An 18,745-nucleotide genomic window follows, 5' to 3' on the forward strand; every position below is an offset into this window, starting at 1 on the left:
GCACAAGTCACACAATTAAAACGACATACCGGCTTAGGTATTTGGAAGACTGGGTCTCATTTCCATTTTTATTTCTTTCTGTGGCAGGTGGTTGTGTAAAAGTCAGATAAGGTATTATGCAGGACAGAGCATTTATACATGGTTCATTACAGGTTCTTTTACCAAAACTGCAACACCACAACTTAAAAAGAAAACAACCCCAACAAAACTAAACACAAACCCAAAATCAAACCCCTCTGTTCACTGCATTTCACCTTTACTTTAACCTGACAAGAGTGTCTAGAATTGGTAAAATCAAGTCCAAAGGTATAAAATAATTGATGAAAATATTACTATTGTTTAGATGCACATTGCTGCAACTCAATTGTATTTTCCCAAGAACTTGAAGACAATTTCTCTGTACAATGACAATATGAAATTACCTTTCTCCCACAGATTTTAGTTATGGTTTCCAGACTAATAATCAATGTCTTAAAACTCCTGAAATTATAGGGAACACAACATTTGAAACATCTGTATGCAATAGAGGTAAGTTTTAAGTTAGCACCTGTGCAATGGAAAAAAAGGGTAGATCAAAAATTCAATCTATATTTGACTACCTGGGATGGATGGGCATTTGTTAAAAGCTAACAGAAGGCCCAGCAATCTGTATTTCAATGGAAGATGAATGTAAACTAAAATCAAATGGTTGCTCGAGTTTTCTTGTGGGCACATTTAATTTAAAAAAGCTTTTTTTTCAGTTATTTAAAGCAACTAAACTAAAGTAAAACAGCTTTATGACTTAGGTCAACATTCTGTAGCCCTCAAGTACAAAAATATAAATACAAACTGTTTAAACAGCATCTTTAATGAGATTCTGGTAGCAGTTTTTTTATCTAACAAGACACATCACATGGATCTGCCACTGAACTTGCTTAGAGTAAAATCAGCTTCAATATGAAGCTGTTAAGGTATCAAAACCCTGCTTTTTACATGCTAAATAACTTCAGCAAGTGTGCACTTAAACACAGCAATGAACTTAACTATAACTAAATACATACATGAAAATCTGCATGTGAAATGTAATTCATAGAACTGGTTACAACAAATGATTACCTGCATTTCGTTAATTTAAAAATGGTACAAATCATGCAAAACAATTCTAAAGATAATGCAAAGAAAGCTACCAGTGTTTGCAAGAAGTTTTCAATTAAACCAAAATTACATTAAATGAAATATGCATATTTACTAGCAAAGGTCTATCACTATTTCAAAAAAGCAGAGGTAAAGTCTTCAGTTTTTGACTGTCAGTTATACTGCAAAATGTCATTGCTCTTGCTTAATGCAGAAGCACATGCTTGGAAGCTCAAAACTGCTCATTCAGAAAAGTCTGCTGACAATAGCTCTAGCTTCCCAGGAATGCAGAGATGCATGGATTAAAAGTAGCAGAGATTTGCAAGAATCAAAGGCAAAGGCACCCTATTCAGGTAGCCAAAATGGTAGCATTCCCTTTCTCATAAGCATGGAGACAGTAACGGGGCAGATGATACACATTTCTACAAAGGCAGCCTTTTAAATGTTATCAGTAATTTTCCATTAGCAGACACCAGCTTGTAGTCGTTTATGTATAATATTAACCTGCAGGATGAACTGGGGATTTAATTTGTCCTGATTTACAAATAAAGACTATTACTAATGCATTAAAAGTCTATTTTTACTATCTAAGAAGTTTAACTCTTATTTTTCAATATTTTACACCTCAGCTGGCTTACCATCTGATATTGTCTCAAACATCTAACACTGCTTACTGGAATTTTATAAAAGTTGTACCTCATGTATTAAGCAGCAGGCAATAACAATGGTCTTTCCCAGCACAGCTGCATCTGGCTGGCTACTGAAAGATTAGGAGTATTTATAAAACACAGGAAAACTCATGCAGTTTGGTAAAGTTTGCTGTCATTTCACAGTTTAAGTTTCCTTTAGTCATTGCACTTCTGTTGATAGTCTCAGGTTGTTTTAAAATATTATTCTGAATCTGAATTTGAACCAGCAGTCTTCTTTTTCTTCTTTTTACCATGTTTCTTGTGCTTCTTTCTCTTTTTTGTTTTATCCTAAAAAAAGAAATAAGGAAGTTATTGCATAATATAATTGCCATCTATTACATTCTGCTAATGCAAAATGAGAACACAGAAAGGTTATCTTTTGAAAGACATTTCAAAAGATATTCCTACAGAAGCCTATTGAGAAAACACAAAAAGAAATACTTCACCCAGAAATTTGCACTATTATGAGCAGTCTTCAATTTAAATTTATCTCCACTATGGTATGGCTATTTCACACCTCTCATCACTGTCATTATTACATTTCCTAGTATTTTAAATTATTTTCAGAGCATTACAGATTACTGAGAAGGAAGTGCTTTGACCAGTAGTGACATATTTGGGAATAACTAGGATGTTTACAGATTTTAAAGTAAGCGCTTAAATTCACTGTGTAAAATTAAATAGCTCAACTGCACTTGGCTTGACTATCACTTGTACCTTGTTTAAAATAAAACAATTATGATCTCAACTGTAAATATAAATACACTCAAATTAACCCTACTGGATATTCAGTCCTTAAGTATGGTCATCACTGTAATACAGAAGCTAAGAGATGCAATATTTGGTTTTTTGCAAGCAGAATTTCAACAGAAATTCTCAAATAGGTGTGGCATTATGTAAATGAAACAATCAGTATTAAAGTTTTGGTTTATATATATTCCTTACACATACAAATATTTTATGAAAAAGACCATAAAGAGTCACTAGAAATGTTATGGCAAATGGTTCATGAGTCTGAAAAAACAAGTTCCATGGAATGTGTACTGAGTATCACTGATACTCCTATGCCTGTATTTTTAGGTGACTAATGTAGACCTTCCCTTTGCCCTACCCCATAAGGACAACTGAGATGCTCGATAAGGAGCACTGCTGCTGACAGGGGAGATAGATACAAAGGCATCTCAAGTGGGCATTTAGGATCCCAAACACACTATACTCCTAACTGAGGAACCTGAGGTATATGTGATAAATCTGGATTCCATATAAATCACTGCTGAACCTTTCTCTCACATTTACCAATAGATACAAACAAAAATATTGAGAAAACTAACAGGTTGCTGGCAGCTTTTTATTTGGTTGGGGGAAGAGTTATAATGGCACAGATATTGCAGAAGTTGTGTCCTAAGGCCCTTTCCATGGTGGCAGAAAAGGCTTACCAAGGAATTACAAACAGTGCTAATGAAGGAACAGGCCTGATGTCTGTGTGGCAAACTACTCCCCTACTTAATACCACAGATATTAGTAGTTCTAGGATGCTGATACGGAATAAAATATATTCTAAGTGTTAAAGTTGTCAAATCACATGTAGGCGAAAGAGTGACAAATCCTTCTTTAATTCAGCAATTGAAAAAGTGACTTCAGCAAGCAAATAGGGAAACTGTTAATTTAGATGTAACAGTAGATTATTGCTATGAAACATTTGTATTAGTGAAAAATGTGAAACTGGAAATTGACCAAGTACATAGTATTTAAATCCTAAAACTACAGTATGAGTAAGAGGGATACTTGCTGTTTTCTCTTTTTCCTCATTGCTTTTCTTCTTTTTTGCTTGCACCTACAGAAAATTAAACCAAATGTAGTATCCATAAGAAGTTGATAATCAAGAAAATTAATTCAAAACTACTTGTAGGTGATAGAAGCTAGACTAAACAATCCTTAAAAGTTTATTTTAAAAGGAAAAATACATTTTTGAGTGCATTGCACTCTTCAATTCACCTGTAGAGTGCAGAACAGTTTTAACAATGTATTAAATCTAAGCTAGTTCATTCATTTGCTCATGAAACAGTAATCTACAAGCACTGTAATATCCAAAACTGAAGATTCACACTGACCTCCTCTATCTGATCTGATTCAGATACAGAATCTGATGATAAAGGCCCATCACCACGATCTGCCTTCTTCCTTTTCCTGTGGTGATTTTTCCCTTCCTACACAAAATAATATATTTGTGAGTAAAGTCAGACCTTCCACATTTTATAAAACTTCTGCTTAAAATTTAAGATTGAAATGTCACTTCTAAGTTGTGAAATATTTTAAAATATTATTGACATTCAACTAATTCCATCATCATCATCATCATCATCATCATCATCATCATCATCATCATCATCATCATCATGTTACTCTACCAAACTGTTAAAATCAACTTTCAGAGAAAATAATAATTTTCTGTATATTCCTTTTTCTTGTTACCAAGATACAGCAACTGTCTGTAAGTGAGCGGAATAATAACAGTCTCTTATATTAAATAATAACACATGGAGGAGTAAGCATTTGAAAATAAAACATTTCACCACTTTTAAGTAACTAGTAACTGAAGATGTCTCAATATATACATACAAACACTGTAGCTTCAAACTCTTGCTTTGTTCATGAAAGAAAAAGCTCCCTCTGTATTCGTGTTGAACAGGACAAGCTGTCCTTGCCAGCTGTACTTCCAACACATCACATTTCATTCCAGTGCATTTAAAAGATGGGGTTTTTTTTAAATTCTGATGCTGTGTGAGATTGTTCTGATGAGCTGCTTTCCTGCTCCCTGCACTTCCTTTGCTCTGGACAAGGCAATGTGTTCCTAAGACTGAAGGTACTTTCTCTCACTCAGTTTCTCAGACCAGAAACTTCCCAAAAGCACTTATGAAAAGCACACAGAATGCAGCCCATTTAACACATGGGGGATCTGCAGGTAGGGGAAGAAAGACCTCTAGTCCCCGAGTGCCCTTTGCTTTCAGATGTGTGAAAGTAATGCTACAATAAGGACCATGGTAGATATTTGGTCTTCAAAGAGAAGCCATTCAAAAGGATGAGATGGGAAATGGACACTGCAAAACAGAAGCAGGAGCAAGGGGAGAAAAATCAGTACATTTGCCTTATATAATGGAGATTTTGTATGTTGAAGTCAATAATATTGACCAGAGCAGGAGAGGCCAACATACTATGAAAGAAAGGTAACTGGAGACAAAGACTAAGGTGGACTCTGAAAGCATTTTTGGTTTACTCACTGTGTACAAATAACTAAAATTGAAGTCAATTAGATTGTTTACATTAAAGATAATGGATAAGTGTACAAAATGGTGTGGTAGTAGGAAGGAGAGAGGATTTTCATGCCTAGAGAAATGACAGAATAAGGTCATTTTTCTTAAGCTAATACATTTTTCTCTTCAATTCTTCAAAGCTGTCGTAAGTATAGTACCTATAATTATGGCTACAATTAGATAGAGATCCTCTGCTTATGTTTCTTCATTTACAGCAACAAGTCAATAACCTACCAGGTATGCCACTGAAAATAACACACACATTTTTAGCTCAGTGTGACAGCTAAAGGTAAACCCCAAAACACTAAGCATGCAGCTGATCTACTATAGCAGATTAGATACAGTTTTAATTTACCTTTGTAACAAGAACAGATCCAGTGGTTTTGACTATCAATAATTACTAAACCAGGAGGTGAATCCAACTAAACATCTACTTCGAATTGGGTGCACTGGATACCTTCTGACTGTGTGGGTTTGGACAGAAAATTTCCACAGATGTAAAGTGAGGAATTTCATATTAAAAAAATAAATAACTATTACGTATGCAACATGCAGTTATGATGGAAGGATTTCAAGAATAAAAATACCTTTTCTTTTTCACAGTCTTCCTTTGACTTCTTCTTTTTTGTGCTATCCTAAATAGAAAGGAAAACAAATCACAACAAAATCGTTTCATGAAATAAAGAAATCTCCAAAGCAGTCTGACCAATAGTCTTTTTATGTCTGTTGAAGGTAATTCTTCAAGATTTTCCTTTCTACCTTGTAGTTAACAAGAATAATATAAAAAGCTGTAATTTTAATGCAGCTGCTAATCTCCTAATCCAGCAGCATGAGAAGGTCTGTATCGAATGAGCTAACAGTACCCTTGCAGGATGCTTAAAGAGCCTCTGGGAGGATACCAGCTATCACTGCTGTAACCACATAAAGCATGTAACAGTTGGGAGTCTTTTTTCTTTATCCATGTCCATCTCTGCTGATCAGACCAGGTTAAGCAGGTATTTTCCCAGAGTTTTCTGCAGTATCTCTGGGTCCCTTTATGTAGCAGAAGTTTTTTAACCTCCCATTAGCACAAATTCATAGGTGTCTGCAAACAGGCATTCATTACAATTTATATCTCACCAAATTAGGTATTCCAGTGAAAGCCTGCAATAAAGTCTACACAGAAAATCTTAAAAACTTACTGTATTATTAATACTTAAGCAAGAAATATAGTACCTATACAGTGTAGGACAGAAAAATGCTATCATAACAGAACAATCTGCCTTATGTATCTTCACTTTTTGGTTCATTCAGTAAGCCCACGTATCTACATTGCTATACTTCAGAAATGGAAAAATACAACTTCAATTTAATATGCATTTTGGAAAGGCTCAGTTGTCTAACAGGAAAATACTCAGATATTTAGAAAGGCAATGTTCTGGCTACTGCTATCCTGCAATACCTGCATTTGCAGATATGGTGTTGAATTAAATTGCATTAAGACATAATAGACATTTGAAGTGCTAATGTATTATCAAAACTAAACATTTGAGCAGCTGCATATGTCTGGATTCAAAGAAGTGACTACAAATTGCTGGAATAAAGCAAGCAGATTTTCTAGAAGTCCAATTACTTCTGCCAGGCATGTGGCCAGTGGAGGCAGATTCACACTGCATGTGGAAGATTCAAGTCCAGTTCAGGCCATGTGAGAATATACAGCTTTAAAAGCCGTACGAAGATGGAAGATGAAAACCCATACTTATATGTTACAGTCAGAAATCTTTATGGGTTTATAACACTGACCAAGAAAACTTGCCAAGAGCAACACATCTGCATATTTACCTTACTGTCTGACTCAGATTCTGAAGTTGTGCTTGCTGAAGATTTCCGTGAGGAGCGATACTTCTTTTTCCTTCTTTTCTTCCCTTGCTTTTTGTCCTATCCACAAATATTGTAGAAAAAGAAGGAAAAACACAAACTTGAATTTATTCTCACTAGAATTAAAGATTTACATTAAATGTAAAGAAAAGGAAACATCAAATTTCTACATGTTACAATGTTCTCCTGAGGAAAAAAGTACACTACAATTGATTCTTTTATTGGAGGACCTTCATAACTCTTCTGCATTGAAAAAATGCGAACTGGTGAAAAATCCAGGTTCTCTAGATTCTGTTTATTATTTATATGTGTGCTGTAGAATCTGATTATCTGTAACAAAGATTTTTGCTAGAAAGTAAAAATGGTATTTTTGAATTTTTATGATTAGGTAGGGGATTCTATTAGAAAAGCAATTCAGTGTTAAAATGGATCCAGTTTACAAGCCAGGATGCCAAAATCTGTAGTGTTCATACAGAAACTATTGACTCAACAGATATGTCTAAAATTCACAACTTTATTATATATACCAAATGCATAAAAACTAAATGGTTTTATCCAAACCAGCCCCTCAAAATATTCTAAAACATATTATCAAAATCAATGTTAAATAAACCTGATGAACAAAACATGGTAAGATTCCAGTAGGTTAGCTCTTACCTCATCTTCTGAATCAGATGAACTGCTGGAAGAATCAGAGCTTGATGAAGAAGAGGAAGATGAAGACAACTTGACCAAACACAACAAAAAGTGAAGCTTGTGAGATGCAGCATTTTGTCTGGGAAATACTCAAAAGCCCATCCAAACACTCCCTTTAAAATGTCTTCATTTTCAAAGCATAAACAATACAATTTTACTTCTGAGAAGCTGGTCTTACATAGATTTTTCTTAAATAAACTTCTAAACCACTTCTAACATTTTTCTTTTAATAATACCTATTTAATGGTCTTTTCCTGCCTTTAATTTTCCTTGTACTGAATGTATACAAACCCTTTCTAAATAACATCTAAAATCAAAATTACAGCCATACTTTCTCTTTCCAAGAGAACTTAAATGACAAACAGGAACAACCCCAAAACAAAACAGATCAGAAAACTGAAAATTTTGCTCACCCTATTAGATTTCTTCTTTTCCTTTTTCTTTTTCTTAAAAACAGAATAAAACAAATGTTACTTCAGCATAATTTCTTTTGGCATTTAGGTTTATAAACTTTGATTCTGGCTTTTAAAATGCATTCACAAAATTCAGTGTCAGTAGCACTGATGATAAATGCAGTTCCAAACACAGAATATATACAACTGAAAACAACTTACCTCTTTTTTTTTGGAGGAACTCTCATTTCCACCTAGTAATTTCTCCCTGTGTTTTTCCAGTTCTTTCCTCCAATTCTGAAAACAAAACCAAACAGAAATAGTAACAGGAGGGTCATTTCTGAACAGTTTTTTTTTAAGCTCTCCTCTACCTGACACTATAATTTTAACAAAACCCACAGAAAATAAACAATATATAATATTAACCGAAGCTGCAATACACTTGGATTTTACAGAAGATAACTATTCAGCAAAATACAGTGTTAGTTTACACTTAATGTTCAAGATATTTGGCTTTAAGAGATTGCCATTTATCTTTAACGTCATCAATTACAGCATTTTTGCTTTTGTACTACAGTTCTTACTAAAGCACTTTAGAAAACCAGAGTACCGTACCAGAAAAACTGTGATTTTGTCTTAATTCTAAAAATCACCTGAAACAAAACTTCAAGACAACTTCTCCTGGCCCTTCTTCAACATATGGGTATCTTCAGTGTGTATTCTGGGCCTTGCTGGTGTCAGCAGTAATTATACCAAATCACTATATACATCTTCATAGAAACGTTCTTATTTTGTTAGGCCAAGCACACCAAATAGACGAATAAAAGTGTCCTCTCATTTGTCCTTTTCAATTCCTCACCTGGTCTCTAGGTTTACCTAAAATGTCCCCTTAAAGAGCTCTGAAATAAATATCCAGCCTGCCCCTGTGAAACTCAAAGGCTGCTAGGTTCAGTCTGCACTGTCAGACACATCATGTGCTCCCGTCTTTATTATTCTGATCCTCACAATGAAGCTGTATTGCTACTGCATTGGCAAAACAACGATGATCCACATGTTGTGCTGAGGGGACAGAAATAACAGGAACCAAGTAACCTGTGCAATGCAGGATACACAGATCCCCACATCAGCACACTGTGAATTAGCTGAACAGAGCTGCTGAGGGACATGGCAGATGAGCCATGATGCAGTGCGGTGTGCAATGTGCTTCCATGGACCAAGGCAGCACCTGTGGGCTGTGTACTTTGATACACCAGGTACCCAGAGCTACCTGAGGGGTTTCTCACAACAGCCTGTGCTTCATTATTTTAAAGACTATGCCAGTGTTACGTTTTAAACAGAAATGTCCGACAACTGTCAGTAGAATAGAGAAGACAGCACCTAATTCAGAGACTTGTGATCTTTTCAGGCGTTCAGAGATTCGTCCTTTAGAGCTTTAGGAATAACTCATGGCCATTTCACAATTCCCTGAATCCCTGTTACCATACTGAAAGGCTGGTAGCTTCTAGGCATGCCAATTTCACTTATTTCACATTAAGCAAAGATAAAATCAGGAAATGAATATGATGGAATACTAAACCAAACTCAACAAGCTAAAAGTCAGAGTGCAGACGGCAAGCACCCCATGGCCCTCCACATCCTGGTACAACTTCTTAGAAAAAAGGTACAGCAAGAGTACCATGGGTACTATGCCCTTCCAGTAACAGAGGAGGAGCATAATCTCCTTCAACCAGAAACTTATACACAATGATGAAGATCAGTGAAGCTTATCTCAAGATACCAGGACCCAAGAAGGAACAGAAACAGTTAAATTCACTGTACAATAATTTCTCCCTTGAATACAACAGGAGTTACACGTGAAACTTTCTAATACTGTGCTGATCTTCAGTAGGTACAGAACACAAACATCAGAACAGCTGCATTTATATCAGGAAACCAGCATGTGTTGTAATCAGCTTAGGGTGAGAGAAAAACAAGTGCTTCATAGTCTTATCTGGCTGAAAGCCATTCTTTGTGCCTTCTCCCATAATAACATTACATGTATATTCCTTGCCAAAGACATCTGTTTCCAGTAATGCACGTTTTTTCACTCTGCTTGAATTCTGTGACCTTAAACAAGTGACTGTTAGGACAACAGACTTTGGTTTATCATACCTGAAAATGCACTGTTTAATTTATTGATATAAGCACATGCATTTTTATAAATATATTTATGTTTATGACAAGGTCAAGTTTTATTCACTAGCAATTTAAAAAAAGTTTTATATAATTTTTTTCTCTGAACTGAAAGTAGCTCTTCACTGGTTAAGTTGTAAACTCAACTTCCAGCACAAATGAAACAAAATAATTACTCATTAAAAGCTGGAGTGAAGTGAAATATTATGGCTACTTGATATTGTAAATGATAACAGAAGTAGCATGTTAGATAAAAAGAATCATGTATTAACAGCTAAGAACATTACCAACCTCATTCATCTTTTCTTCAAACTCAGCCAAAGCCCTAGATCCTTTCTTTTTCTTTTCTAGTTGCTCTTTTACTTCTTCCCTGTATGAAAAAGATGATAGATCACAATTTTTACAATTAAAAATACCTTCTTCAATGTCTAACTTTTCCGTAGAGTTTTTTTGAAGTTTAGCCTTGGTTGAACTTCCAAGAGAAGAAGAATGAAAGCATCTTAGATGTTACACATATGGTAACCCAGCCTTAACAACTTAAGTACAGTTGTTAAATCCCTCCAAAAGATCTGAAGCTAACTTTGCAATTAGGTAAATTGTTCTCTGTCTCATGAGGGCAGGCAAAAGGATTGAACATAAAGTAAGTTGTTGATAATATCTCAAAGTGATGGTTTTGTTGGGTAGAATAAACTAGATTCTAAGAATATACCAGCAAAATGATTCTTTTAGAGATTAATTTATTTACAAATTAAATATATGTGCAAGGTTTAGGTATTACAAAATGAGAAAAAGCTAATGTGACCTTTTCCTTTTCTGAGAAACTGCTGCCAAAAAATACAGACAAATGAGAAATACACATTTCAAAATTATATTCTATTGTTTTTAAAAGAGGAGACTGAATACATGTTTAGAAAATAATACCTTGGCCAGAGACAAGAAATCTTTCAAAATCTATTACTGGATATTCTGGGGAGGAGGTGGGTACCAGTGACATTTTAGTAAGAGGGAACAAATCTTTTACTTAAAAGGCCAAAAGGGTAGACAGGCAGTGCCACTTACCATGTTGGTCTTGGCCTGTTCAAGTAGTCTTGTATTGTTGGTCCTGAATTTGGGGCAGGACCTCGTGCCCTGGCCATAGCTATGGGATTCATATAAGCCTTGAATATGAAACAACAAAAAGAAATACCAAATTCATCAGTTACACTATGATACCAAAATATCTTGTTTGTTCTTCACAGAAACTTTTTATCACTCCCTGAAAAATAATTGACTTTGTTTCTAAAAATATGAAATATTTAGCTAAACTGAGTTGATTCAGTCTAGAAGAAGGACTCAACTAAGTGCTTTCAGTTGGAGTTGTACTGTGGCAGAAAGAAATGATCCACAAAAAGACCATGTTCCTTACAACAATTCCCTTCCTTAAGCAATAATATTGTAAACAAAGAATAGTATCATGATTTCTGAAATATTCTTCCTTGGGATATAGAAAATATAATTAAATTTCAGCTCTCATTCTCTGGGACAACTGATCCTATGCATTTAATGTTCTGTTCAAAATTGCTGACAGAAGTCACCAAATTCTGCATGAAATTTCTTGCACCAAAACAAGCAAGCAGTGCTTTGCTACAATTATAGATGTATCAAAATTCTGTGATTTTAGCTATTTTAGGGCTACTTTAACAAGGAAAAATCCCACAAAACCCAAACATACATAATACCAGTGTTATGAGATACTGTAGCTTTCAAACCTATGCATCCTCTTCGTGTTATAAAAGATTCAATTAAAATTTAGAATTCATAATCCACCTCCCTGTTAATGGAAAAACTCTTCCATATTTTTTATGTCAACAATATTTTGTTCATGTGAAAAGGAGGTACCTGTACCCCCTTATCTAATTTATTTTCATCACTATGTCATCCCAACACTTCAGCAGAACATAAGTGTTCTAACTGTTCAGTTTGGAGACAAGGAAAAACATCAAATAGTCAAAAAATTACTTGCTTTGGCTGCCCAATCTGAGACAATTTTTAAGAGTACATTTTGTAGATCCAAAGCAAAGATCTGACCATCTGTGTAGCTCTCACATGTCCAACACTGCTTTTTATCAGGCATTCAGAAACAACCATGCAAAGTGAGCATTTGTGAAAGCTGTCAGAAGCAGCTGCTGCTCCTCCCCTCCTATTGCTCCCACTGCAGAAGCAGTGACCACAGCAGTGCTGAGTTTCTGGACTGGACTGCAAGCAGACTGGTGGCCTTCAGCTCTTGGTCCCGGAAGAGGCACTCCAAGCTCTCTGCCTGGGATGGGGCATTTGCTGGAAGGAAGCACTGCCCACACAAGTTTGGCTCAGATTCACCACCGGGACCACTCTGAAGCAATCCAAGGACCCTTCAAGTGGAGCATTTTTTGACTCAAGTTGACTTTGCAACTCTAAGGGGATATTTGTTGCCATTTCTTGAGGCTTTGCTTTGTTGCTTTAATTCACACAAAAATGGTAACTAACATGGAGGTGGGCAAATTGAAACAAGCAGCAGATGGATGTATGTACTCAAGTAATTACAATACTTAGGCATTCACATGACAAAACTAAAAATGAATAAAACTTCTGTAATTGAGTTCAGATTTGAGTGGAATATGAGCTGCTTCAGGAATGCAAGACAGAACTATTTGGACACTGTTTGCAGTAAAGAAAGATAATTTCAATGTATGAGATCCACTAGAAACTTGGTTTACTCTAGTGAGTACAGTAATTTCACGAATACAAGCCACACGGATTATAAGCCGCATTTCCGGGGTTTCAGCAATGTTTAGGTCCTCGTCCATACATAAGCCGCAATGGACTATTAGCCGCACTTTCGTTTGTAGCGAGGATCCGTGTGTAACTTTCACAAATTTGCCAATTAGCAACAGAATCGCAGCATAACAGGGTTTACTGGCTCGAGGCGGGGCCAGGCAGGCTCGGCCAGCTCACGGTTGCCAACGGGGCTGGGTGGCCCAGCTCGGCGCTGCAGCTCGGCGGGGCCGCGCGGGCGGTGCTGCCGCTGCCAGGCTCGCTCGCCCCACCCCCGCCACCTGCACCGCCACCGCGTTTGCTCGCCCTGGCCGGCACTGCCGGTCCCCGCACTGCCGGGCTCCCCCACGCTGCTAGCCCTGGTTCTGCCGGGCTCCCCTTCGCTGCTAGCCCCGGTTCTGCCGGGCTCCCCTTCGCTGCTAGCCATGGTTCTGCTGGGCTCCCCCGTGCTGCCGGGCTCCCCCATGCTGCTGGCTCGGGCCCTGCCGCCCGCCCCCTGCACCGCTGGCACCCCCTCTGCCAGGCTTTCCCACCTCTGCCAGGGCTGGCCGGGCTCCAGCTTGGCTTGGGGCTGCCGTGGGCTCTCACTTCCGTGTTGGCAGCTTTTAGAATATTGTTAATATATCAGCCGCCCTGGAGTACTAGCCGCACTTCTGGGTTTCCACCAAAATTTTGGTGAAAATGGTGCGGCTTGTATTCATGAAATTACTGTACATTGACTTTTGGTTACCATTCAACAATTTACATCTGAAAGCTCTTCTTACACAATTTTTTTTTTTAAATGAGGTCTCTTACTTCTTGTAAATAAAAATCAGCTACTTTCCTACCTGAGCTAGCAAGTAATGAACATTTCACCACTTCCCAACAAAACTCTCTACCTGCAGAAGACGCTACTGCTGTCAGATGCTGATTTTCTACTTGCTCAAACTGCCCCTGGATAACTGGCTAGGAAGCTTCCTCCCTTCAGTGGCTTTCTTCAGCACAGCAAGTACTTAATGATTGTGTACTGCTCTATATTTCAAGATTAGAAAATTTATGTCCTAAGACATGTTCTTATAATTTTAACCAGGTTTGTTTATGAAGAATTACTTCACCAATAAACATTTCTGAAAAATATTTACACTACTTTGCCAAACTGCATGTCATTAGCCAGAAGGAGCACGGAAATGCACCCTCAGTACAGAAAGTGATTGTCTGCACATTCATTTTCTTCTGTCAGCAGTTTGCTCGAGCAGGTATTAACCCACGTATTTGCTGCACAGCTTCCTTGCTCATGAGAAGTGTAAGGCACCTTCTGTCAGGCAGGGTTCTCTGGGCAAGCAGTACTATTACTGCCTTGCAAGTACCCTGTAAATGTGCAAAAAACCACGTTTATTTTCCATCTCCAAAAAGTAAAAAATGATGGTGTATTTAAGAAGGGACATGGCAGAGAATAACAGTAGAAATCTCTGTGATCATACACGAGGAGTAAAGGGTCCTGTATTATAACTTGGCTGTAGTATGTATTATACCATGATGGCATAACAAATCTTATATAGGAACATAAAGATTTGTTGGCATTGGTAGGTATATCCCAGCTGTCCCATTAAAATAAATTAAGAGCAAATATATACACACCTGAAAACTTTACAGGACATTTCAACCATAGACCCAGTCTTGGAGCCTAATACACTGTCAACTCTTTCTCAGAAGACTCCATTTCTTGATGGATCAACAAAGCCATCAAAGGGACTTTGCCATCTATCTATACAATATCTGAGCCCTTCTTGCCTATTACTATATTATTCCTCTAAGGTTCACAAAGATGTGAGCTGATCTGAATACAAACTCATAGCATATACAAGAAAGAAAAAGGGAACAAAAATAACAGTATTATGATTTGCATTTAGGTATAAAATTCAGCAACAAACTCACAATATTTAAGTGATTATGAGTAGAAGGTGAAAAGTTAACTGGTACAACCGGTATAAAAACATTTAAAGAAAACTAGAAGGAAGGATGAATGTGATTCAGTTATGTATGAAGTCAGAATCTGCAGTCAGGTGTGTAGAATAGCATTTTTTGCCTGCTGAGCGTTGGGTCCCGAGGCAGCAGAGTGCTGCGTAAAGCTCAATTTCAGATCTCTCATGTACAGCTGAACGCCAAGTTTAAGGAAATCCGGCTTAGCTAGGATCAGAGCTACTTCAGCGACTGCTGCAACTCCCTTTGGGAACATTTTATTTTTGTACGGACCAGGCCAGCATCTTAATCACCTTCCCTCGACAGATCACAAAGCAGGCGTCAGTCACGATGCTGCCGGATTTGACAAGGCAATCAGAGGTTCTGCCAGGGAGCCCCGAGCACGTGCCGAGGGAGGGCCAGCCCACCCACACGGGGCTGGGGCAGATCCCGGGGCGCCCCGGCCCGGGCGGGGCGAGGCGCAGGGCACGGCCCGCCATTGTCGCCCCAAGCACGGCCGGACCCCAGTCCCGGCCCTCAGCAGCCTCTGGCCCGCCGGCACTGAGCCGCTCTTGTCCCCCGCGGCGGCCCCTTCTGCCCCTCCCGGCGGCCGGAGCGCGGCGGCGGCAGGACGGGCCCGCGCGGGCCGAGGCAGCGCCCGGCTCCCCACGCTCTCGGCGCCGGGGCCCGCCCAGAGGTGCCGCGGCTGCGGCGGAGCCCAGCCGGGCTGCCCGCGTTACTCACCACACGGTTATCCCGCTTCCCCATGGCGCCGCCGTGACCCCGCACCGCCGCCCGCCGCCGCCTCGGCCCAGCCCAGGGCCCTTCCCCGCGCCCGGGAAGCCGCGGCCCCTCTCGGCCCCGAGCGGCCGCGGAGCTGCGGGAGCGGCGATGGCGGCGGCCACACAGCGCCGCCTGCCGAGGCCGCCGCGCCGGGCCGGCCCCTCGCCGGCAGCGCCCGCCCCGCTCCGCCCAGAGCTGCCCGGGGGGCCCGGGGGCCGCGGCGCGGGGACCGGGCGGGAGGAAGGGGAGGGCACGGGACGGGTACTGCAGGGCGGCGGGTGGACACGTAATCACAGAATGGGACAGGTTGGAAGGGGCCACAGTGACTCCTCTTGTTCAACCTCCCTCATTAAGCAGGGTGGTCTTAGAGCACATGATAGAGGATTGAGTCCAGATGGTTCTCGAACATCTCCAGTGAGGGAGATTCTCCACCTTCTCTGGACAATCTGTTCCAGTGCTCGGTCACCTGCACAGTCCTCATATTCAGGAGAAACTTCCTGTGCATCAGTTTCTGCCCATTGCTTTGTGTCCCATTGCCCTGTGTCCCATCCCCTGAGAAAAGCCTGGATTCATCCTCTTGGCACCTCCGTTTCAGATATTTATACACATTAATGAGGTCCCCTCTCAGTCTCTTCCTGAGGCTGAGCAGGTCCGGCTCCCTCAGCCTTTTCTCCTAAGAGAGACGCTCTCGTCCCTTCACCATGTTTGTAGCCCTCCGCTGAACGCGCTCCAGGCGCTCCGTGCCTCCCTTCTGCCGAGGAGCCGCCGGCGGGGCGAGCGCCGGGACAGCCCTTGGAGGGGGAGCGGGGGTGGCTCTGAGGGGAGCCCTGCAATCTAAACGTGCACTTGTATCCTGGGGCTCTCGTCTGGAATCCGCCTCCCAGGAGGGGGCAGGATTTCGTGGTCAGAGGTTTGTCTCCTCTTGATCCATCTAGTGGTCATTACAGAGGGAACAGCAGAGTTCGCTTTTCCTTTCGCCTTCGGCAGATGCATAGGCCAAGGTATTATGAAATAGCAGCCTGTCCTGACACAGAATTGGGTCCTATTTCGGCGGGAGGAAAAAGATAAGAAAAAGAGAGGAAAAAAATATGTCACCCCTCGTTAGCCACCTGCACTGCAAAATAAAGCATTGTAATATTCGGCAGGGTTAATATTATATTAGGTTAATGGTAGTGCTAAGAAAAGTCCGGGAGTTATTGGGATCTATCAACTTAGAATTTCAAATGTCCTTTTCTCAAAGCATTACCATTAAAAATTACTGCATGTTAGTCACAGCTTTGTAAAAATGGAGCAAAGTAATCACATGTTAATATGTTAATCATACCAAGCACAAATGAGTTTTGTTACTGAAATAGCTTTGCTGTCTTCATGCTTGGGAAGAGCTGGAAAAATTGGTGAGCCCACAGGAATTTGTGATACCAAATTGCTTAGTAAAACCAAGAGCAGCCTGTGAGGAACTAGAAGGAAACTAAGAAAGTGACTATACTAGATTTGCAAGTAAAATTTGTTCAGCTGCAAATTAAATTTAGTGTTCAAAATTGCAAGATAGTGCATAAGGGAAATTTTATTCCTCAGGAAAGAGCTGACATGTTCTAAAACAAGGATGGCTACTTTGGAAACACACCAGGCAGAAGTTCTCCTTGAGCTGCCTGCAAAGCTGGAGAAGTACATTGAAAACGAACTAAATAAATTACATTAAAATACACACAAAATCAGGAGTATTACTATTTTAATATCCATTTTGTGAAGCATGGTGAAGTCCTTGCCTCAAATTCATGTTCAGATTTGGACCATTCTGGAGTTACCCCCATGCAATCCAGTTTCAGGTGGCTGCCCCATGGCATTGCACACGAGTAGGCTGTCCCCAGTGCTAGGGCAGCCCTGGAGGCTCAAGAGTGGCCCCAAATTTGGAGCAGAGCTGTCTGTGTGTCCCCGTGCTGCCACAGCACTCGGGCTGCAGGGCTCCGGGGGCTTCGGCTCCGCCACAGCAGCAGAGGTAATGCCTAGGCTGTGTCAAGTCTGCCAGGACAGAATGACTCCTCAGAAATGTTTTGACCAAAGTTGAGCTAAGAGGATTTATTCATCCCATGCTTTGTGCTATGAGGCTTTGAGCCTGGTGCCTGGAAATAAAAAGACTTGCCATGGCAGGAAGGCAAGAGTGCAGGGTCCCTCCCTGTGCAGGCACTGGGGAGGAGGGAGTTCTCTGCTAGGCACTTCACAGGATTTTAATCAGACCCCAATTAGTTTTTCTTCCCTGGGCTGCAAAGACTTGAAAGTCCAGCCAGATAAATCAGATTTCTAAAAATGGATGAAAATACTTAGGGAAAGGACTTCTGTGTGCCAAGGGCACTAAAAGATGACCTTGTTTATCAAAGGGAGATGGAGGAGAAACACAACTGTTGAGTTCAAAATGAGAACTCATACAGATACTGTAAAAATCTTACTGTTTTTCAGTAAATGGCAGGCAAATGATAGCTAAAGACAATGCATTTAGAATTATTTTTAAATGAACATTTGTTTCTATGGTGCTAACAGATGTGAAACCTAGTGTCATTAGATAATTTTGAGGCAAAGAATAGAAGAACTTTTATGTGGGTAATGGGAAGAGTAATATTTGTGCTTTTTCCTACCTTAGTAAACTTTCCTTCCTTAGCATTTTGCTTACTGGATTTTTTTTCCCTATAATTTTCTTTTCCATAATTGGGTTTTATGAACTCACCTTCTCACAGATGAGGGCTAGGCAGAAAATTCCCACATGACGAATTTGTTCCATAATTCTCAAGAGACTGTTGGATTTTCTTCTGTGGTGTCTTGCTCTGAGCACTATCAGAGATAAAGCATCAGACAGTATCCAGATCCCTATGGCAGCTTTTATGTAATGTTACATATTTCCATTATTTCTCCTTTTTTTCACAATTAGCTATGGCTAATATGGGTATTTGTGACTCTGGCCTCACTGCAGTTCACTTTGTGTCTGTCCCTGGCTGGACTGCTGCTCATAATC

At 39.8% G+C, this 18,745-nt stretch overlaps 1 protein-coding gene across 1 annotated transcript; it reads right to left on the reverse strand.

The window, feature by feature from the left end:
* Positions 1 to 38: 38 nt before the first annotated feature.
* Positions 39 to 15,784, reverse strand: FAM133B (family with sequence similarity 133 member B). The gene is made up of 11 exons (XM_033058031.1): positions 15,703 to 15,784; positions 11,290 to 11,387; positions 10,522 to 10,600; positions 8,281 to 8,355; positions 8,080 to 8,112; positions 7,628 to 7,696; positions 6,935 to 7,030; positions 5,701 to 5,748; positions 3,914 to 4,009; positions 3,592 to 3,636; positions 39 to 2,090 (listed from the first exon to the last, which is right to left on the reverse strand). The coding sequence occupies exons 1-11, from the start codon at positions 15,724 to 15,726 to the stop codon at positions 2,004 to 2,006; spliced, it is 750 nt and encodes a 249-aa protein (XP_032913922.1). The 5' UTR covers positions 15,727 to 15,784; the 3' UTR covers positions 39 to 2,003.
* Between the last annotated feature and the right edge of the window lie 2,961 nt (positions 15,785 to 18,745).

The sequence above is a fragment of the Catharus ustulatus genome, chromosome 1 (genome assembly GCF_009819885.2).
Source record: "Catharus ustulatus isolate bCatUst1 chromosome 1, bCatUst1.pri.v2, whole genome shotgun sequence".
Taxonomy (NCBI): Eukaryota; Metazoa; Chordata; class Aves; order Passeriformes; family Turdidae; genus Catharus; species Catharus ustulatus.